Source organism: Photinus pyralis, unplaced genomic scaffold, assembly GCF_008802855.1.
Source record: "Photinus pyralis isolate 1611_PpyrPB1 unplaced genomic scaffold, Ppyr1.3 Ppyr1.4_LG1, whole genome shotgun sequence".
NCBI classification, from domain to species: Eukaryota; Metazoa; Arthropoda; class Insecta; order Coleoptera; family Lampyridae; genus Photinus; species Photinus pyralis.
The window spans coordinates 12,619,109-12,643,763 of record NW_022170249.1 but is presented as its reverse complement, the minus strand read 5'-3'; the positions used below and the strand labels follow the sequence as shown (position 1 = coordinate 12,643,763).

The 24,655-nt window shown below is 36.0% G+C and overlaps 1 protein-coding gene across 1 annotated transcript in view; it reads right to left on the bottom strand.

Annotated features, from left to right (window-relative positions):
• Positions 1–3,154: 3,154 nt before the first annotated feature.
• The window catches only part of LOC116159505 (probable JmjC domain-containing histone demethylation protein 2C), a 57,087-nt gene continuing 35,586 nt past the window's right edge, over positions 3,155–24,655 (bottom strand). Inside the window, exon 3 of the mRNA XM_031472484.1 lies at positions 3,155–3,380. Within this exon, the coding sequence (XP_031328344.1) occupies positions 3,162–3,380 (219 nt within the window). The 3' untranslated portion in view covers positions 3,155–3,161. The remainder of the gene's footprint in view (positions 3,381–24,655) is intronic.

Below are 24,655 nucleotides of genomic sequence, written 5' to 3'. Positions count from 1 at the left end.
TCGTTCCAACAGAAAAGAGAGCGATGTCGCATCAAATGATGATTGTACCGTACTCGGCCGCAATCGGTAGGTTAAAGAAAAGTCGCGGATACTGTCGATTCGGTATATTACTTAGTAGTGCGGAATTGTTTTGTTAATTCTCGCACATCTCCTTTAGTAGGATTATTATTACGACCATGGTATGAGGCTTATTATTCAAAAAGTTTACGTGAGCCCGGGTGAATATGGGTTATTTGTGTTCTGGCGTTATACGGTTATCATTCCTAATGTCTCCGATACTTGCATGGATTGCGAAATCTGTGAATTTTTAAGTGCGAAATCATTTTTGGTCTTTGCCTTTTGACCCCCCAAAATTGAGTTGCTCTTTACTATTTCTTCGGGATAATGGCAATTCTTTTAAAGTGACTACTTCTTATCGTTCAGTATCCACCGTATGCTTTGGATGGGAGCAAAATCATCTCATGCTCACGCCGGTACGTTCGAGTAATGAGGAAGGCGTGCTCGGCACTATTAAAGCGCATTTAAGGAACTATAGCATTAACATCGTCGACGTGTCTGAGACATAGAAAAAAGCTACTATTGTACAAGCTGTATTCTTTGTAAGGTACCCTTATTCATTCTTGTAGCAAGCTGGGAATATACGGGGTAAATTTTTAAAAGGTAAGGTAAAGGGTAACGCTTCGCCTAAATCCAATGATCCCAATATTGGGCATGGTACCGAGAGTTTCGTCACGTTTAGTGCAAAAACAGTGACTCAATTTAGCTCTACACATATTTCACCCTCGTACCTCTGTCCTCTATCAATATGGGTGAAAGAGGATGCGCACATTTGAAAGCCCGAAAAGCACTAATTCATAATCGCACAGCTTAATCCTAATTAAAAGCAGTAGGGATACGAAAAGGAAGGAATTTCAACTCCTTCTGTTTCGAACTTTTAGAGGTAAGTATATAAAAACTAGATGACCTCGAGCCGCCATTTTCTTTCAATGTGGGAACGAAAATATTTTGTTAGAGTTATTCGAGTTAAAAATCGCCATAATCACAAAATGTTCCTTTACATACAATTAAACATTTGCGCTGTTATGATAGAATTTATATGTATTTTCTCCGAAAATATACATGTAGGTACAGAACTATTCTCATTGTCATTCTTCATGCTTCTATCTACCTAAACTATCCGCCTTTGAAGAATAACGTGCTTATAATAACTGAAATGAATCTAATCTTCAGTTATTTCAATCACTCCAATTCGGGAAAATAGAGTTCCTCAATTAACGTGCTTCTGCTTATAGTTTTTAAGTTAATATACAGTGAGTTTTTTTAAAATGCGAACATAGGAGTTTGCATGCAATGTAATTTCCCTATGTTCGATTAAAAAAAAAACACATCAATCTATGAGATGTGCGCGGTTCACATTCCCAAATCGCGCAACTTGTGTGACTATGAACAGCAATTCTATAGTCTTTATGATGAAGACCACTTTAAAGAAGCCATGGGAGGCCATAGCAACTTTAGGATACATTTTTCTTAAACTTACGATAACTTGACTTCACATGGCACGCGCTGACATCACAATTCATTGTGAACCAACATTTAATTATTTGTATGCCATGTGCACCTGGTATTGTACTAATTTGATCTATTCAATACATAAATGAGGAAAATAAGAAAATAAATACCGAAAACAATTACAATAAATGTTCGAAGTGTCCTCCTTGACATTCTAAGCCATAACTTAATCGATTTCGTAATTAAATTGGACGGCGGTATTTTTAAAAATGTGACAGCTGTCAATTGTATCTACTACTCATTTGAACTACTCAATAGATTGATGTGTTTTTTTTTAAATCGAACATAGGGAAATTACATTGCATGCAAACTCCTATGTACGCATTTAAAAAAAATTCACTGTATAGTAATAGGCTAGGGGCTCCTCACACCAGTCACCAATCAATAGCATCATTTAATTCCACCCTAATTTCCTTATTTAACCGGCAATAATAATTTTAAAGGATTCCGTGGACGGGTAATAACCCACCCACCCTGTATACGAATCAGAACAGGATCGACTTAACAAATAGTTGATTCAAATCACGGATCTGAATTCTCAGATATTTGGTATCACGGATCCTTTTGAATCTTAATGACTCCTAACCTTGGGTTCGAGTCCTCCTTTCAAATCACTACGGGATGATCTTCAATCCATCCTCAGCTTCCTTTCTGAAATGAGCAGGGAGGAAAATAGCAATTTTCGTCAGTCGGTGAATAATTTCAACTTACTATAATCGCAATAATGTCACCAACGTGAATAGTTCTGGTAGTTTAGTTTAGACCGAACAGGTTCACAGCATGTTTGCAACTTACCTGTTATTTTAGTTCCAGTTTGTACTGAAATTTTGATTTCCTGTCGCTAAAAACCAGTGTACACGGTTATTTTTAGGAGTATCTAAGATCGCATGGCTATGATAATCTGTTATCTTAAATTTATGAAAATGGGTGCTCAAGATTGATTGGTGGCATCAAATGGATAACACAGGGCGTAACAATTAAGTATTTAAACTCAATTAGGTGATAGAAGGGAGCCAACACAAACTGTTTTTTTTAAATAAACTGGAGATCTAAAATATTTGGCCTAAAATTTTAAAGTTTCTTCTTTGATGCTACCAAATAGAATAATGAATGAATCGCCCTTTACTCATTACTCAGTATGCAACATATAAAGTGACAGAGCTGAGCACTTCATTTCATTGTTGAATCAGTAAGAAATAAAGATTCTTACTGTAAGGTTGAATCAACCGAAGTGTTAAGTTCGTTGCCCAATGTTAACGGCTTTCAAAAAAATGCCTAAATTGTTAAATTTATTCATCTGACCCGTAAAACCCATCAAAAATGTGCACATTGCTACAACAAATTTTGGTATGCCTGGATAATAAATTTATTACAGAAAAATTCGTTAAGCCGCTTGTGAGCAAGAGGCGAAAAGTGCACTTTCAAATTTGTTTTTTCGATTTTAATAGCCCTGATGGGCATTACAAACGTGAAATAATTTTTAATTTCTAATCGAATGACACCAATACCAAGTCTGTAAGTGGTGTAGTTCGGGAGCCTTTGTGACTTAGACAGACAGACAGATAGACATACATAAGGAGCGCAAAAGTGCACTAAAAAATACTCACACGAGTTGCTTCGTTATATCCGATTATTACAGCCGTGTACCACTGGGTTGTTCCTTCCGCTCGATAAACCTCCACTCGATATCCAACCAAGACGCTTGGTGTAGTAAGCAAAATCCTTTGTCCGTCTTGCTGCTCGTGCCAACATCTAACGGCCGCCTTCACCTCGGGATACTCTTTCACGCCAGGAATAGTCGGATCCCAATCCTTAAAAAAACAGAGAATTTGATTTAATCGAATTGTGTAAATACCAAGCGAGATTTTGTTGGAAAATGGAACAGTAGTTAATTATGCGCAAATGGCAAAATACTTGAACTCGTATTCAGAATTATAATGCTGACCGCTTTGCCATTAATTAACGTTATTTTCTGTAAACAAAAAGGAGTTGAACAATGCATAATTGAGAATATAAATAAAACTGGTATGTAATCATTGAACGGCCATATATAGATTTAAAACTCCATTATTGGAGAAAACGAGTTTCAGGTTCTACTCGCTTGACAGTTAGAGCGATGTTCACGAGGTTACGTGTCAGAATCCAGTCCAATAATGTGCATTGTCTAAGACAAGATCTTATTACGAAGAAATGCTTAAATACGAAATGTGGAGGCGAAGGAGAAAACTGACATTTCTATAAGATGTTACGTAGGATAAAAATAAGGTGAACGAACAATTTGGCAGAAAAGGAAAATTTGAATTTCGATGGCCTTTCTCATAAATATGTATTAAATTTGCAAATCGTTAAACGCACTTATTTGCATAGGTGTTTACGGTTTGGGTTTTCTAAAGGAGTAGGTAACTTTTAATGAGTTATAACTTCCGTACTTTAATTAAATACATATTTATGGGTAGCTTATATTCATTTTATTCATTCCCATTGTATTCCGTAACTGTTAGCTTACATTATGACTTTCTATGGTTTTTTTCGTACGTTAGTATGAATCACTAAATAGGTACTGTAATTGCATAACTGATAACTGACCTAAGATCAAACCAAAAAATTACTTTTTCTTTCAATGGCCGGAATAAGAATGTTTCTGCAAAAGAGTGGACGATTACGCAACGTTTTTTTTGCAAAATGTGTTACACGGTTGAAATTCAATGCGTTCTAAACTAAAGAAGAGCATGGAAAAAGTAAGGTCGCTAGAAAGACTTAAAACAGCGGTATTGTAATTGCTTTTAGCGCATTTGAATTAAAAAAATGTCCTATTGTTTGCGTTTTGTCTGTCCGTCCATCGTTCCGTCTCTCCGTCCGTCTGGACCCACTTCTGCGGTAAACATCGATAAATATTGCATAACGCAACCATTTACTATGCTATGCGTGGGATATTTGGATTGGCCACCCAAAGGGGAAGGGTGAGAGAGAATGTGTCAGATAATAGAATAATAGCACATAACAGAATTTGGTTAATGTCACATTAACAAATGCTAAAGTAAACGTACTAATAAAATGATCTGCATGGTAAGACATGTCGCATCACTACGTGAAATAATACACTGACCTATGTGGGAGACTGGGAGTAACAAAATTGTAATTAGCTTAATTCTTTTCCAGCTACGAACCTACATTCATAACATAATTAAGGTCATGTCTCGCGGCCCTTACAGACGTATATACTGAATACATTGCACGCTATTTTAAATAAGTGAACGTTTGATGATATGATAATGTAACATTTGCAAGACCCACGCCTGTAATTTGCAAAACGTCGAGACTTCCTTAATACAACTTATATTAGATTAGCATTAGAACCTGGAAAGACAAATTCTGACACCTTAAATATACCTATACATACGTAACAAACGCTCTTTATTTTCATCGATTTATTCAATTTAAACTTTTAGCTAACTTTGAATTATGGAATTTAAGGGCAGTTGATTGTGTTTTGTTGTTTATCGTTTCCCACAATCGGGACAGAGTTGCCTTGATAATAATTTCTTTTATTGAAACCTAAACCTAATTAATTTACAGTGTTTTTGCAGGCAATTTCAATATCTACTCATTGACCTACAGATTTAATTAAATTAACCGCAAATAGTACTTTTGGATTTCTTTGAATTACACTATACCTGTGACTATACTATACAAAACCAACAAGATACATTGTAAGACGACGCTAACTGCAGACAACATTTTCGTGAAACCATCCGCACTCTCCCATTTTCACAGCAAAAGTTTCCCCCATTAAAGAAAGGCGCCCTTATTTTTCGATCGCCACCTCGAGCGTTCATTTACCCTCGGTATGTTTTAAGGTAAGAATTTATGCGACGTTAGCTATGCCTAAAAAATCCCCCCTTGATTCTTGTCTTAACACGAAACAAAAACATCTTCATAATTTATTTATTTATTTATTTATTTATTATCCCTCTCTTAGTTTTGGGCCCTCAACAGGCATGCGCCCAATTACAGAGTGACCCGCATAATGCTATTTAGAGGTGCCTCTGCAGAAGGTCTTAAGTTGGTCTATTTCTCCGGTATTTACCTTACGAATTAGGAAAACTGCAGAAAAACCTAATTCGGAGTAGCCGGTAGAATGCTCGGAACTGGTCTAAGGTAATTTACATCTCCGCCACAGATGAAAAATTCACCTCAACCCAGGTTCGAACACCCGACCTCCGGATTTATAACCCAACGCTCTTACCACTGAGCCATAAAGCCGGTTTAATCAGAAAGAAGTGCGGCGCCGAACTTCACCCGTTACTCCTTCACTCCTATTGCCGTTCCCAAGCTTCAACACAAATTATAGAACTCGAAACTGCCTTTCAGTTTTTGAAATCTCATTGTAGTAATTTTGATGTTCACTTGACGTTCATTATTCTCATAAGTCCAAAACAGAACAGTATTGAAATTGGGGAAAAATGGCAGACCTTTTCCGCGGGCGAAATCCAGGGGGTTGAAAGTGGTGAAAGTGGTGGAATTTTGGCAATTTGAGACAAAACTATTAATTTTAGACGAAGATGTTCAATTTAAACATTAAGGGAAATGAAAAATAAACAACTTTTTTGACACACCCTCAAATTTTTTTCTATTTTTATTTTTCTGAAAAAGTAGGGGTCTGAAATGTGAGGAAACATACCTTGTTTTGTGATAAAAAGGAGGTCATTTTTTGGACCCGTAAAAACGAGGCGTTTCCGAGATATGCATACACGATTTTCGAAAAAACCACGTATTTTTCATCAAGGGGATAAATTTTTTTCATTGTACAGAGTTGCGCGGGGTAGCAAAATTTTCGTAAAGGCATATTTCAATAAACAAAAATGAAAATATCATTCTAATAGAAAAATTTCGAAAAAATCGCCAAAAACTGGAATAGTATATTAAGATACAAGTGTATAATCAAGTCTTTAAAGCACGACGCAAAGCGGAGTGCCTTTAACGTTGCAAGTGCTTTAAAGACCAATTATACACGTGTATCTTATAGTATTTTTTATTATACCTGCAGTATAATTTAAAAATAGGAAATACAATTGTCATATAGACGTTATACACGAATACATGTCTAATTAAGTGGGCTGGGTGTTCGTAATTTCACGATTGCCATGGAAATGTCACTTGACGTTTGCTTATAAAAATCAATCGTCTTTGTGAATTAAACGATTTCCGTTGAAAAAGATAATACACCGTCCATTAAATCGATTGTTGTAAAATCTAAACAAACGTTGGTAGGTGTAAAATCCAACTCCAGTAAAGCCTATTATAAAGAATATGAAAAGTCCATGGATGAATAGGAAGTTACTTACGAATACAGTCTTAAATGCATCCATAATGCTGGCATATATGAAGGAAATGTCAAAGGTATTTAAATCTTCTATATTTTGGTGCATTCATTCAAAACTTTAAAGCAATGCTGCGATTAAAAAGTGGAACAGATTTGGAAGCATACCCTAAATTACGCGCGTTTGTGAAAGCTTCAACCAAAGGATAGGTACAAAAGCCAAAGAAATGTTCTGCATTTACAGAAAGCGACCTAAGAGGATTTTTTATTTCATCCAGATGACAGTTTCAAAAGTCATACTTGAAGTATCGTTACTTAGCAACTTTAAAGCACGTGTGTTTTAAAGGCCCTTTTTCGCACGCATTTGAGTGTTTAAAACGGAGATTGTGATTCAGGTATAATAAAAAACAGTATTATGACATACACGGCTTTCGACGTGATAATTAACTTTGTTTACACCTAAATCAACGTGTTGATTCCCCGCTAATAGCGCTAATACAGATTTTTCGAAAGCTAAAATATTTTATTTTGTTTTCTTATGCAATATTTTAATAAAAACATCTTTATTTTTTTGATTAAATTTTTTTAAAGCTCGGTTAAACAAACATAAAGTTGGGTATTTTAGGGCTTAGTAAAATGAAGGTTTAAAATTTCGAATATTCCGATCAGTTCCGAAGGTATTCCGAAATTAACTCTATTCGTTTTGTATTTTTTTCTGACCCTGTCGGACCCTGTTTGAAAAGATTAAAAAAATATCACTTCCTCATAGGCACTTTACAAGATGGTGCCCAACGATATTCACTGTGACGTTTCGTGTTTGAGAAACCATCATCAACAAAAAAACTTGGAAGCTCCACCTCATCACTGCGGTCAACAAGGCCACCCGGCTTTAAAGGAAGGAAATGGGGACTACATCTCCGCCTCTCCTTCTGGCTATACACCACTGTAATTGGGCCTATCCTGCCTACCATGCGGTAGTATACTGGTCCGTAGCAGAAGCAAACGTAGCCCAGATTCAACTAAACAAGTTGTAACGAATAACCTGTCTGACCATTACTGGAACAATGGGTACTACACTCACAGGCGCCATGGAGGTCTTGCTGGGCCTCCTCACTCTTCACTTAGTGGTGAAGAAGGATGCAGCAAGGGGAGCAATCGGATTGCTCCGCAGGTGGGAGGAATACACAAAGGTGCAGAGAGTTGTAGAACAATTAAACATCCCTGAGTACATATACATGATTTCAGGCTACATGACTACGACAAGCGCTTTAAAGTGGTGATCCGAGACAGAACAGTCCAAAATTTGAGAAAGGAGCCTTATGCTGGTACACAGATGGCTCCAAGTCGAAGGAAGGAGTGGGAAGAGGAATAATAATAATAATAATAATAATAATAATACTTTATTATCCTGGCCGAGACCAGCTGTAAGCTGTTTTTTATATAGGGGGGTCGAATTACGCTCTAACCAGGTGCGCAGGGATTATTGCGACCAAAGGGCTACTGGGTGCCTGCATTTACATCTGATCGGATAATCAGGCAGTTCTCAAGGCTCTAGCAGAGTTGCTCATGGAATGCCACACAAACATGGAAGGAAGAGTTTTTAGTATGGATGCCAGGCCATGAGGGGTAGCCGGTAACGGGGAGGCTGATCGCCTCGCTAATGCCGGTAACAAACACCTCCAAATCGGATCAGAAGCCCTGCTAGCAAGTCTACCTGGTGGAGCGATAAGTAGCCAGGTCAGAAAAGGGTGGAGTGTATCAGTTTTCAGGAGACGAAATCCAGTTCGTTGCTAGCACTCAGCAGAAGCAAACTATGGTGATACGTGTACATAGGATTGGTCACTGGACACTTCCCCTTGAGATATCAACTCAATAAAATTGGGGTAGCTGAAAATAACACATGTCGCCTCTGTTTCGAGAAAGAAGAGGCAGCGAATACATCATCTGCTGGTGTGAGGCTGTCTCCGGACAGAGATCACAAGGCCTGGGTAGGGCGGTAATAGCATCTCGGCAGATTACGGAGTTGCAGGCGGAAAGGATCCTCAGGTTTTGCAACAAACTGCCTCTCTCGGAGTAAGACACTGGTGTACGCACAATAGATCGAAGGGTCAAAGTGCGTAGGCATGACTTTTCTAATTTAACCGACTGTGTATCTGTTATGGTTTCCGATCTCCCCATGTTTACTGATCAATGATCATTTATAGAGGTGCATGAAATTATTCTTTATTTATGTTAATCTTTGCTAAAAAATGCCCCTTAGAGGTGAGTAGAGAGAAAAAAAATGCAGAGAAGTACGAGTAGAAATTTCGAGTGTGAATATCTGAAGAACGGAGTATTGATTTAGAGTCAGTGGTATAGAATTCGACAGGACGGATCCTTCGATGACCATAAAAGTTCAAATGATTTGAGTGTTTTTAAAGAAATTTGCTACGTTTATCTCACGGTTCGGCAAGATCGGTTTTTTTTGGAGGAGTTTTTCGAAAGAAATTCCCTTTACGTGATGGGTTTTGTCCGTCTTTCTGTCCGTCTGTTCCTCAGCTAATTCCCGAACGAAAAGAGACTGCGATTTCAAACTTTGGTCAATCGACTTTCTACGAATTCAAGGATCAGTGCTATTAAATTAGAAGTCGTGATTTCGTATGCGAGCTGAATGACAAAAAATTCCTCTACGGAAAATTGTATGCGATCCTTCATATCTTGTTTATTTGTGTTTTTTTCTTGCTCAGTGTGTACATAATTTATTAATTTGTAAATGATGTTATTCTATTTTTCCATTCATGCTTCATGTTTCGTGGAATTCAAGATAACATTTACTGGATATTTAGATACAGTACTTTCGCACGTAAACATTTGACCGCCATCCTTTCGTAACGTGTGATGAAGAATTGTTTTTTAAGTGCTCGAGATAAGAGTATATTTTTTTATCAAGATAAGGAACGCACCTGCCGACTGCCGACACTGTACTGTTAATTGTGAGAATTGAACATTTTTTGTTTTATCATGGCACACTTGGGTTCGAGAAAGAACGTTTTTTTACAAACTGGCGTTTCGACTTGGTTTTTCTCTGAAATTTTCTTATGTAATGTGTGGTTTTGTTTATATCAGTGGAAAATTTGTAATTTTGACCACTCAGAGGTATAATTTGTTTAGGGGGGTGCCATTTGAAATTTTTAAAAAATATGACATTTAGCGAAGGTCAATCAAAAATTTTATTTCTCGATAAAGTACCTAAAAAAAATTATGTGATTGTGGAAGAGGTCTTGCCTGTGCCTCAACCCCAAAAATTAGTCGCCTGCGCGATTTAGTTTCTCTCAACAAAATTTCAAAAAACTGTCAAATTTTGACGAAAAAAGGTTATAACAGCGAAATCGTTAAATTTAGGTGTATAACATGTTACATAAAAAAAGAAGTACTTTGTAAGGACTCTCCAAATCAATAATAAAATACGAGTTTGATACGCCACTGGAATACAGCACGCTCCTGGTGATCAAAAATATCTTAGAAACATGCCGACCGTAATTGCCCACAAATTTGCTGTAAGACTTTTTTCGGTATGTTTTATGGTAAAGGAGTTATGATCCGAGGGATCTTAGGTGCTACACCCTGCACATATACCATTATATTGTCAATATCTTATATCGTCATCGTCCATCAAATCCAAAAAATGCCCTCCATTACAACGCTTTTTAATACAATTACAATAAAATGTCTATAACGCAAATCCTTTTACTTGTTTACATAAAAAGTAAGGTTAGGTTAGCAATTGCACATAACTTGTAAAAGCTAGGTATGTATAAGGTACCTTTCATTGTATACGTAACGCCAAAGTACTGAGTATATGTATGGCATTACGTACACGTAAGTTGAATTTACTATAACCATTGAATAAGTATAACCTATGATTCTACTTATTCTATGCTATTATAACTCTCTAGAAAGTGATGCTCATCTCCGTTGCGTTTAGGTTTAGCAAAGACGGATCTACGTACAAGCAGAACAAGCACGTGCTTTAGTACATGTTACTCTTGAAGTAACGTTTACGGAAACTTCTGTAAACTTCTGTGCAGGGTCTCTATCTCGTGCTTGGGGACCCCACAACTGTAAATCCGGCCCTGAGGTTTTGATAGAACAGAAGTGTTGCTTATATTTAAATATGGAAAGTGTTCACTCCTCAAATGAATAAATTACTTGAACCAACGCGTACGCAATTATTCGATAAATTGGAGCGCCGATTATTATCAAAAATGTAGGACGACCGCACTAAACGAAATGAAGAAATCGATAAAGAAGAGGAAGATAACTCGTAAAACAAAAGAAATAATGGAAGGAATTTTGATTTCCGCCGTAACATTCCTGAATGGTTTTCGGATCGTTAGGCACAAACGACGAAAAATTCACAAACTTCGATAAGAACTAATGGCTTCGTTCGTCGTGATTCACAAAACAGCCAAAGCCGAAAAGTAATTACGTAATTTAATTAAGACGACCTAGTTAATTTGTGGAAGTTCAAATTTTACTCTCGCCCAAAAAGTTGCGTCATCAGATAAAACGTCCGAAGGAGGGAAGTTCTATATATCCTTTAAAATAAATTTATTCTCTCGAAGAACTGATCGGCATCGGAATGCTAATACGATTACGAAAGTTTTAACCGGTAAAATGAAGTTTTCTCGTTACAAGTTTGCGAAGAAGTTGTTTCTCGGGAAATTTGTTTGGAAAAAGTTTTTTAAAGACTATTTTATAGATGAAACGTTATTAATTTATATAAATATGCCGTACGAAAGTTATATTAATATAAAGAAACTTGTTTACAACTAATTACGATGAAATTCAAATAGCTGGTACGCCACCTTAAATCTCAAATAAATACGAGCCTTTTGATCCTCGTAATTCTTCAATTAAATATGAATTAGACCGTTTACGGCGTACTTGCTTTTTCGGAGTTCGTAATGAATGATTTCAAAGCTTTTCATGCGTTAATTTGCTTTTGATGTTAAGGAATTTCAGAACATTTTCGGTAATCAAATACGGCAGTGTTATTACAAACAAAATTTTTAATGGCCAATTAATATACGCAACACATAATTTCAAATTTGATTGATGTTTTAGTTGAGTAATGTGCCTACCAGTCGAATCTTTGCTTGTTAGGTATACCTTTTACGAAAAAGTTAAATTTATCTTTATCTTTATTATTTTCACAAATTCGAAGTAAAAAATCGAATTCGTCATTGCCTGAACAAACCATCGTTACTTTTACGGTATGAAACACGAAGAGAAAATCAAATTAATCAAAAATTTCAAAAGATTTTACAGAATTGTTGATAGAAAAAACATGGCAAAAAAACTCAAAAAGAATAGAATTAATGAAAAGAGAAAGAAGGTTAACCATTAGTCGTGGGAACAAAAAAAATTACAAATTATCAAATATATTTTATGGGACACCTAATAACTAAAAAACATAAACCGATACAACGAAATATCGAAGGATCCTCAGTGTTACCATCACTTTTTTTAATGATATTTATGTTAATGTTACAAAATACATATTATAGGTATATGCAGTGCGGTTTAATAATAAAAATGCCTTAAATTCATGTCATGGGTGCATGAATAATGATTTTGACATATTTTGATCAAAATCCACGTGGCTTCACAAAAAGAATTTAGTATCTTTAAACACATGTTCTACCCTTTATAGTATTCTAATGCAAGGTCTCATCGAAATAAATTGGTTTGTACAAACTATAACTTTCCCGTGCGACTCTTTTTCGAGATCAGTGAGCGACGGGGCTTGAGGGGTGGTGGGTTAAAAATTAATGTTATCTCTCATTGTATTCTAATTAAAGGTCTCAACGAAAGGAAGCGTTTTCTATCAACTACTGCCCTTCTTTCTGTCCTCATATCAAAGTACGGGGTGTAGGGGGAGGGGTCCGGTAATTCTAATACCTTGTAGAAGGGTATTACGGAAAGAAATCTAAGAAAATTGCGCAGAAAAATGAAAAATTGCAGTTGGCGCGCCGCAATTGTTTAACAGCTGCATCGATAGGATAAGGTGGTTTATTTATGGTCGATCGGCATCTATCCATCAATTTATTCATTTCTTAGTGCACAGTCCAATCCATAGGAACGTTTATTGGGTTTTTAGTTGCTTCGGTGACTTTTTTGAAAAGTTTTGGTTCAAAAAGAAAACAGGGATCGCATTAATGCACCACAATCGCACCATTCAAAATAACAGCGAATTGATGACTTATAAATCCATTGATTCCGTTACTATAAGCAACATGATAAGTCAAATATCCAACAGAATTTCTAAATTCGCTAGAATCGCTCGGATGACCACCACACAATCTGCAATTAATTTTTTTTTTTAACATGATCCATCGTTCCTCTAAATGGGGTTGAGTGATATCAAAGATTAAGAAAATCGGATCTCAAAGCCTTACCCATACATTTATTGTTGTACTATTAAAATACGACTATAGTTTCAGCGATAATCGCCATCATGAGGTGAACTATAAACTAATGAAACTTACAAAATTGATCTAGATTACGAGCCGATTACTTACATTAATTATTATTGATGGAAGGTGTTGTTGTAAAGGTTAAACATTGAAGACGGGTTGAAAATAAAAACAATAGAAGGTGTTGACCTTACATTTTTTGAAATTTTTGACCTACGAAAGATAAAGTTATAGCACAGCTATAATTTACTTACGCATTGAAGAAGGAAACTTAAATTTTACGGCACAGCCAAATATTTAAATGCACCATTTAAGGGCTCTAAAACCGAAGAGGGTAGCCTAATTAAAGACAACCAATCGGACGTTGAATTTTTTTTTAAATTTTTTTCAATGTAAAATTAAAAAAAAAATAAAATTCCAAAATTCAGAAAAAAATGTAAATTTCAAAAATTCAAATTCAACGTCCAGTTGTCTTTAATTAGGCCACCCTCTTCGGTTTTAGAGCCCTTAAATGGTGCATTTAAATATTTGTCTGTGGCGTAAAATTACTAGGTATATATAACTCCGTCAATAATAATTAATGTAAGTAATCAGCTCGTAATCTAGATCAATTTTGTAAGTTTAATTAATTTATAGTTCACCTGATGATGGCGATTATCGCCGAAACTATAGTCGTCTTTTAGCAGTACAACAATAAATGTATGGGGAAGGCTTTGAGATCCGCTTTTATTAATCTTTGACTGCAATTAAAAATTAGAAGGAAAGTATTAAATCGAAGACCTTTTCATTCCACGCATCTGTATGATTTCAAACTACATGCCATTGGACTTCAAAGAGTTCCAGATGCGGCTTGCAATTTGCAAGGTCGGTAAATTCCTTCTTATTATCATATTTTAAATATTTTGACATTTATGAATTTTCAGATTCGTGTTTTCTCAACTATTATGAATTTTTATTGTGACTTTTGTTAAATTTACTGATTTTTTTTATTCCTTGGCATACTTGTGGGTAGTTTTTTAAAGTTTTTCTCGATTTAAAATTTTTTTTTTTCAATTGTTTGAATTTTTTCAAATTGGTCGATTCAAAGTTTAAAAATTATCAAGTCCAAAAAGGTTTATTACTCGGAATCGTCTCGACTAACTTCCATATCTACAATCTTGATTCAAACCTGCGGATCTTACATTTCCCAAGATCTCAGGAAATCCGGATTCGGTGATAATTCTTTGTTGTAGTTAATTTTCGTTGGGGACCTTGTTGTATATTTGTTATTAATCTACTTCTCTTAAACGATGTTTATGTACCTACTTATCACTAGTGGCTTTTAAAAACGTCTAAAAAAGTAAATGTCTTAAGATGGCAAACTTTTTAACGTAATGATAATTGTTACAATATCTCCTAGACAATCATTTATGAAAATTATTCACTGGGAAATTCAAACCCAGCAGCTGATTGTCAAAATAGGACGCGGTGATCATATCAAAACCATTTACAGTTCAAGGATGATCATATGAGGAGGCGATAAAACTTCCCCTTCTTCTCTGAGAGGCGCTAAAAAAGCCAATATTTAAATAGCGTATATTTAGACATCTGTGATTCTTGGTAATACCACTTCGTAGTTAACACCTTTTCATTTCTATAGGAAAGTCCCCTTCACATTCTCCCACTAAATGAGGCAACGTTGTGCATCCTACCTGCCTAATTGGGACCATCTGAATGAAATGATTCATAATAAATTATGCAAACGTTTTATGCGCAACAACCCGTAAATCTTCGGGACAAGCTTATTAAGGTTAAGTAAAAGTAGTCGAGATGTAAGCTGCAGGTATGAAAATGAATCACACTAGCCGGTACTGGGTTACCTACAAGACCACAATAATATGATCCACCGGAGATACTTGTAAATGGTCAATAACATTCCATATACGTATTCATTTCCTGCTCAAATTTCATTTCGTGTGATTAAGTTAACATGCGCGTGTAATAAAGATAGAGTTTGGTAAACATGGAGGTGTAAATAAATAAATACCACAAAAACTTGTTTGTATGCTATTACCATAGCAGGTATAACGGTACTTGATCAATAGCAACAATTGCCAAATTCGATGGTTATTATATTACCAAGAGGAAATTTTTGTTCCACGTACGTGTGATTTATTGGAGGTACCTAAAGAATATGGATTGGCAATTTAAGATCATCTTACATCGAGTTTAGCATGTTAATAAAGTAATAAAAAATAGTAATTGATGTTGCCATATAAATTGAATGGACTGAATGAATGACCTCCATATAATATACAGTGGATGTCTAATAATTTACATTCAATGAAGAACTAAATGACTTGGTTTTTCTTTAGGAATTTGACCAGCTAATTTTTTTGATGTCTCTCTGGAGGTAACACTTTTTGAACATTATTTACAGTCTAAAAGGGCCTACTCGGAAACCTAATTAAAGACGTGTCGTGTCGCCTTGGCCCGACAGGTACCTATGTATTAAGAAAATGGAGAAAAAAGAAAAGGAGAAAGGGAGTAACCAGCAGCCCGCTCATTATAGTTGACTGCTAATGAAAAAGTAAAGAAGAAATGCAAATTTTAGACTTTTGGAGACGTAGCTTCCAAACACATTTTATTTAAAAAAATACTTTTTTGTCGCTTCTACCCCCCAATTTTTTTGACATGTCAATGAGGTTGCATTCTGTATATAAGAGTAAATTGGTCAGTAAGCTTGAGACCAGTTTTACTAATTTTTACCAAAGTAAATACTGTTGTGTAAGATGTAACGTCAGTACCATATCAGGGGGGGGGGGGGGGTATTTCTACCAACCATATAGTCCAGGAAGCAGCGACATTTTTTGTGCACTCATTTCCTTAAAGTTGATATTCTGCCATTTTATTGTTTTGATACTACAAATAAACAAAACGGTGGTCTACCGCATCGGTGCAAAAGGGTGTATGCAATTCGGTTGATAACTAACGGAAATGTTAAAAGGGCCTTCCTTATTTTTTCGCCTACTTGCCAATCCCTCACAATCATGGAATGACGTCGAGAATATTCTTGCCATTACGACAGATGAGGGCCGCATTTTTTTAAATTCAGTTGTAGAAAACAACTTAAGGGTTAGTAAACGAATATCTTAGTATTTCAAAGCGATTTGGTACATATTTTTTAAATTTAATTGTACCGCTACAGTCTAGTGCTTTTCCAGTACACCACGGGGCAGTAGCAGAGAAACAGATTTAAATAGTTGAGGCGACACGAAACCCTTAGGTCGCTTACTCTTGTCACGTGTTTATTTTGTTCATCTTGCACATAAAAATGGCTACCTCAACTGTTTTCTGGCAGCTTATATTGCGATCACTTTCTGTTTCTAGAATGAATGAAATGTAGGCCGCAATATAAAAGCAAAGAAAAATTTTAAAATAGCTTCGTTTTATATAATACGAGCCACACAATGCGGTTCTAAGAAACCACTAATAGAAACAAGATAGGCTTGCCAAAGGATCTTACACGGTGATAAAATACATATATATGTATCCAGCCAGAGAGATACCGTTACTAACTTTCTTCAGTGTAACAGTTGTTATGAAATAGGCTAATTCATGGCCGTTGACCCATACCGGCTAAGATTGTGGGTGCTTGTTCATGTCGTCGTTGATGTTAATCATAAAGAACATTAGAATGTCTTTTTCTACACGGAATGATTAATTCAATAGGCATAATTCAGAAGCTCCCTTTATTTCTACTCGACAAGCTAATTATCTTTGTAGTGCTTTGGTAAGTTCAAGTAATCGGATCTATTATGTTCACAAAACGTGTACGAAAACCTGCCCCTGTCTACTAATTAGTTATAATTTTGTTAGATTTCACATAGGATTTAATATACTTACATATTTATCAGGTCAATGGCTATTATATGTTCATAGTAAGAGTGTTGAAAAAGCAGTGAAGATGCGATTATTAAAGTGAAGAAGCACACGAACTTGAAATGAAATCAGTTTTTTCTAAAGTGTGTGTTACGTGAACTGTGACCTGAATATAATGAACAATACTTGCAGCTTGAAAAATCCCCGAGCATACGAGAGAAGCAAAGCAACCGAACAGAGTTTTGGTGTAAATGTATGGACGGGAACAAACTTATTTGGTCCAGTTTTTTTCCACAGAGATGAAATGGAGAAATGTTTGCGATTTTCTTAGTGAAACCTTTGTGAATCACCGCGGTGCAATTCCAACAGCTACAGTAAACAATTCTTGGATACAGTTCTTCGGGCATCTTTCTATGGAGTTTTATAAAGGGTTACGTTTTTCGAACAACAGGGATGAACTTGTCCAACGGGTTTGTCATGTTGCCGCTAATAACTACAGAAATTTTGCAATGTGTGTCAGGGAATATCGTCAAGAGAGCTAGGCCTTGTGTTGGTAGAGGTTGGTGGCAGTTTCTTCAAATTTCTACTTTCTGCATTTTGTTTGATCGTCACAGTATTTGTTGCTGCCTACCCACGATTTGTTAAATGAAACATTAAGATAATTTATTTAACTACAACATGTTTGTAAAATACAGTAAAGAAACAGCGGTCCTACGTTTAAAAATTGTTTATTAACACAACTGTAAAACTGTCAAATTGAAAACCAAAGCTCATAAACTACATAATTACAAAACAAATCGCACTACACCGCCTGTTCTTATAATATTTTGAAAAAAGAAATTACACAGAAGAGAAGACAATTTTTCGAAAAATTTTAATGTAGATCAATTAAAATATTTAGAATTGGGTACACACAAGGGTTTTTATGTGGAGTGGTGAAACGATTGAAGAAGCGCTGCAACCATATTTTTCTTTTAACGTTAGAGGCTATTAAACGACACGCTCACAACACCTATCCAAGAGCGACTACAAAATGCATACTTTCCAACTGTTGTTCAATTTCAAATTTCGCGATTCCCAAACTGAGCCAAAATGACTGCTATTCGCGTTACTTTAGTAATCTAGGGACTTGACTCTTATTTAAATTCTTACGCCATCTAGGTATTTTCTTTGTAATGTAGCGTTATATGGCAACGCCACAATCCTGCATCAAACCACAGCCGTCTATAATTACAAGGCATGCTGAGAAGTTTGGCAACGTTGTTCGAAAGTCAATCGGTGGGCCGATATAAGTTTTAATTTTTCCTCTCTACTGTGTTTCGCCTTGGTGGTTTTAATACAGAAAAAAGATACTTAGGCAGCTTACAAATTGTACATATATTTTATATATTTACAAAAATGGATAATAACATTTTTATTTGACGTTAAAATTCGGAACGCTGTAAATTGGTAACTGCATTATAATGTGTTTTCCATCGAGATCTCCGAAATTGGTGAACTTCTGTCGAAAGAGGTCGAGGTGAAGCACACGCTCGGGGCACTTAATTTCGGCAAAAGGACAGTAAATCACTGTGCATCAGCGAGATTTTGTCAACGACCACGTGCGATTCGGAATGGCAGATTTTAAGCAAGTCGCTACTACAGGGGGTCTAGATACGAAGCTTTTGAAGAGGGGAGCCCCGTAGACTTCAAATTCCCGTACCGTAAACTCCTGGGAATAAGTAGGAAGGTTTGACATGTCCGTGCTAGAATATCTGACATACCAACTAATAAAATAATTATTGTATTCTTTCACGATAAACACTTACCGTACTTACGTACCACGTAGTGTGTAGGTCATATTTGAGCTTGTACAGGTACTTTGAACAAATACAAGTGCTTGTAAAGGGTCCAGTAAGGAATAGCCTGCTTTAGAGGTTATGACAACAAATCGATATACTCGTATTTCGTTTTACAACTTACCTGAATAATAATTTCTGTTCATTCCGTCCGGAGTAACACAAATTGTCGCAATTTCGCTATGTTAAAACAGGTAAATAGAAATATTACACCCAAAACACATATAAAATACACCTGAAATCTGCCAAGTTGAATTAGGAAATCGGCCTACCATGCAGTGTTGCCATAATTCTCAGCACGGCTTGTAATAGGGTAGATGACAAATTTTTTAAAACCGGTTATATTATAACTGTTTGTATACCTCCACTATAACTTTAAAATATGATATTACAGCAAAATAAACCATATTATTGCAAATTTATGCAATTTGAATTGTAGGTTTTTATTTTAGCGCCAAAACGCTGTTTTGTGTCATGGCGGTGTCTGTGACGTCACAGTCCTGACAATTATAAACACATAACCCCAGCGTAAATAGTTTAAAAGATTTCGTGATGAATTATAACTACTATAAGTGGTGCCCTACCATGATGGATACATAGACATGTGGCGCAGCTAAGTATCCCAGGCGGGTGATTGCTATGACTCCATGGATAAAGTCTAATCCATGCTACCCGACCCGATTCCAGTAAATCCGGTTCAAAGGATGCTGTATCATTCAAATGCTTCATAGAGTAGAGGAATCCAAAAGGATTCTCGACGATTGCTCATTAAACGTAATATAGAAAACTATATTAACATGAGTAGCACATTTTTCACGTACGTTTACTCCTGAGGTGTGCGGTAGACGGCATTTTGAACAACTTTCGATTCCGATTCGGCCATTTGCCGATACAGGAGTAGAGTTTCGAATAATCGGACTCGATCATGACTTGTTACACGTGATAAAGGAGACTTTATCGACACTAGTACTCCGGGTTGTGGAAAGCGTTAGGGACTGACCACTCCAGTCCACTTAATAGGGTTTGGACTCTGAGGATGTGTAAAAGTAGCTTAATGGTAGAGCCAAGAGAATAATTTGTGGGTATTATTTTCCGGGGAAATTTTTCATGGTTCTACTGGAGCAGCAATTGAAATCCGAAGGGATATATAAGTGTTAGCTGCATTTCGCAATTATATGAAGACTACTACTACTGCTGGAAGTATATTAAATTAGACACCAAATAAATTGTTTATATCCGTACCCAAAAAAGAAGCCATACGGAAAAAGTGGCTACAACTTGCATGTCGAGACCCAGCGTATTCAATAAAAATAACACTATTTTTGTGAGGACCACTTTGATGTAAGCTTTATTTTGTATTCACAAAAACCCCCATATGGGATGGCAAGTTGGGGTCGGTTTCTTCGTCGAAAACTAAAGAAACTGCATGCAGCTTTGCGTGAACCTTATGTTCTGGGCAAATTTTGACTTAACTGTGCATAAGTTGTAATCACGCTTAAGAGTCTTCTGTACGACTGCACCCAATGTAAATTTCCATAAGAGCGCCCGCCATAAAAACTCAAGTTGTTTTTCCAAAAAAAAATTTACTACTTTATAAATTTAGACCTTTATCTACAAAACGTTAGTAATGTAAAAAAGTTGCGCTTACGTAGAGACCTAGCTTACTGAATCATCTTCATATGATAGCTTCGATGATCTAAAAACAAAGCATCTGTATACATTTCTCTTAAGTAACTACATTTCTTGCAAAAAATCTAAGTTTAACTTAAAAACCTACAAAACTTGTATGGCAGTTTTACTATTTCTAAATTCTAATGAGGAAAAATCTTTGTTGGGTGCGAGAAATATTTCCAACATCATTACATCAATTTTTGGCAGATTTGCTGCTATCAGCTCTTGTATACTTTCCATTCTTATCTGGTTTAAAAAACTAAACTTTAGGATAATATAATCACTATAAAATTGAACAAGCACTAAATTAAAAGACGTAGACAAACGCTATAAACGCACAGAGGATCGCTGCTTGAACCGCCAATTAGGATAATGACGTCACGCGCTCTGATTGGCGTTTGATATCACATGACAAATGTCGTTATTTTTTAATTTTATTTTTACTAAAATATAATAATTTCTGGTGTACATTAGCAAATAAAGTTATTTTGCGAGACCCTGGAACCTTACTCTATCTTATGAAACAAAAATTTGTTTATTCTTTTTCCACTGTCATGTACCCCTATTATAGACGGTTGTGTGCCGTACCCACGAACTTATAAATTAAGATGGACTGCTAATGCTGAATAGACAAATGACACCTACATGGGGGCAGCTATCATGTGCACTCTCGTGGCGCGAAATTCAAATCAACTAATAAACAAGCATTAATCTCACGTTTTCTAAATAAATTACTGTGACACGTCATTTTCCTTGGCTGCAATAGTCTCAAAACTTGAGCACTAGGAAAATTCCCCTAGAAAATAACTAGAATGTGCATATCATGGCGGCGCCCATGCTAGGGCCATTTCTACCTCTATGCAACTGTTTTGTTAAGCAGTCCATCTTAATTTATAAGTTCGTGGCCGTACCAGTCGGTACCAGGCACCTGGACACACCCCACCATGAAAACTGGGTATAAAAGGGTGTGCATCGATGTGAGAAATTCAGTCTGCTTTTGCTGTTAATAGTGAAGCAACTCTTCCAAGACTATTGCTGCTAATAGTGTAGTCTTGGATATCTAATCTACTGCTGTTAATAGTGTAGGTAGACGTCGCTCCGATAACGTGGCAATTCTATTGCTGTTAATAGTCTAGGAACGCCATCCTCCTCGACCGAATGACATCACTTTCTGCGTCAATGAAGAAGGAACGCACGCATAGAAAGAACACGTTATTGCCATATTCAGTCAAACCGTTATGTTTAAATTGTAATTAGTTTTCTTGTTTCATGTTGTATTCGTTTGTTGATTGTTATTAATTAGTGGATTGTTAATACTTCGGCATTCCCTAAAGTAATCCACTAGTTTAGATGTAAGTGGCTCCTGTAGTACAGTTGTTCCAAATGTTATGTTAATTTTTTTATTACTTTAGTTCTTTAGTTTGCCGATAGAGGCCATTCTAGTATTATATGTTTTAGGCAGATTTCCACCTACCTATTGTATTGGTACCAGTATATTTATAGGTGTATAGATTTATAGATATCACCTCCAAGAAACACTCTTGAAAAACTCACTTTCGTAATTATGAACCGGCATTACCTAGACCTACACAATACGTGAATGACATCGCACTTTTACTTGGACCCGCCATCTTACTAGGATTGGTATTGGCGCGCGTTAATTCCAAACTGCAAGTATTTACGAAACCTTGAAAATTATTACTCTTGTGAATTGCTCCGATACATCTGATTTTACTTACATTACCTGTGTCGCTACGAAGAATATACTTATCGAATCCCGATTTTGCCTAGGTTACTTTTTGGTTACTATGAAGATTAATTCTCTTGGTTTGATTACATTGTATCTGTCAGTTAGCTATGTTATTTGCTGTTGTTTTGTAAATTAGTTTTTGAAGTTACCGAGCTTTTGTCCAAAATCAATATCTATAATGTTTAGTTACGTTATTTGTTTGACTTCGAAGAATTTGTTCATGCTACCTGATTTTCATTTTAATTAGGTAATTAGATTACATTGGTGTCATAGACATTTAGTTATTTGTGCATCGTGAACTACTTTTCTCGAATGTACTTTGACATGTTTTGATCAAAATCCATAAGGTCGCCAAAAATAGATCAAATTCGTGTTTTGGTCATTGAGGTAATGCTCTTGGTCTTTTTCCCAACGATCTTGGTGCATAAATAACGATTTTGACATGTTTTGATCAAAATCCATGTGGTCGCCAAAAATAGATCAAATTAATATCTTGGCCATTGAGATAATGCCTCTAGTCTTTTTCCCAACGATCTTGGTGCATAAATAACGATTTTGACATATTTTGATCAAAATCAATGTGACCTTAGAAAAATAATTTAACATCTTTGAATCACACATACGCGGTTATCAAATGTGCACGTGATGTACTTTTTCAGCATTCAATTCATGTGTAAAAAATAATTTTTGGTACATTTTGCTTTAAAACTTTTGACCTATATCACAGAGAACAGCTATATTGAATTTTTACACATCTAAGAGTCATAGGCAATAATCTAGCGAATGTCCGAACTCGATACATGACTTATAGAATGAAATATGTTGATTTCTATTATACAGGGTGACAATTTGAAAACTTACCACCCCCCATATCTTAGTAAATAAACGAGATATTTAAAAAAATCAAAATCCGTTTCGGTAATTTGGAGGGGGAATCACAATGACATAGTTGGCGACGCACCCCCTCAAACCCCCTGCGCCCCAGCCACCCCAACTTTTAAATCTTAAATAGTGACCCCCCATGTGTGATACGTTGTTGGAAAGCTCTGAAAAAATGCTTTCCAACCATACCAAATAGCATTACATTTAGGTTAGTAATTATCGTGCAAATCAAAAAGTAAACTAATATGATACATTTGAAATCTGTCGTATTTAAAACGCAACCGGCGAACATAGACGAACCAAAGAGCATACTACACTAGATAGACAGCGCTGTATAAATTTTAGACTCTCATAATTCGTCCCGCCAAATAAGTCGACTGCGTCCTCCAGCGGCTATGTTTTTATGAGAATAGTACAAACTACCTGGCGGGGTAAGAAGACGCGCGAAATGGCAAAGCACAGTTATTTTTAGAATAAAGGGCTATTGTATGGGATATCGGTGTCATTCTTAAGCGCAACCTTGTGTGGGTGTTATAGATGTTTTTATCTGGTTACCTTACTGTAAATTAAAATACCGAATATTCACATCTTGTTTTAAATTAAATTTTTTATCGTAACACAACGAAGTGAGGTAAAGCTTATGTGCTCGTGTTTCCGTCTGTCCGCCCGTCCGTCCATCCGTTCCATCGAGATCTCGGCCCCTGGGCCACCTAGAGACTTCGGGTTTACGCTAATTGATAGCCGTTATGGTCTATATTTGCCCATTTCGATCAGTTTCGTATTTTCCATATTTTGCGCAGACTGTGCAATGCCAACTTTCATACTTATGGAGATATTTCTTTGAAATTTTAACCACAGACGCTTCTAGTTCCGACTCACTTTAGCTGGACACAATTTTATTATGTAGGAGGCTAAGCGGGATATCTTGTTTATCCCAATCATAAAATGCTTAATTACAACAAATCTAAATTAGATAAATGTGTGGTTACAATGTAAATATGCCTGGATAAGTAGGTGCATATTATCACAGATTTATAGTATGTTTAAATCTGTGATATTATATTTGAAGATTTGCTAAAGTATCGTAGATACGTGAAACTAAAAGTTTTCAGAAATTATGCTAAGAACAAAGACGCTTTTGCAATTATTAATTTAATCCGAAAATCTGGAAAATGTATTGGTTAGCGCTGGTTAAAAAAAAGCAAAGGGAATATTGTGTACAACTTTCAAATTATTTCTTTCATTGTAACGTCCTGACTAATAGAATCTACCCCGTCTTGAATGACGCCCACTTACAAATGTAATT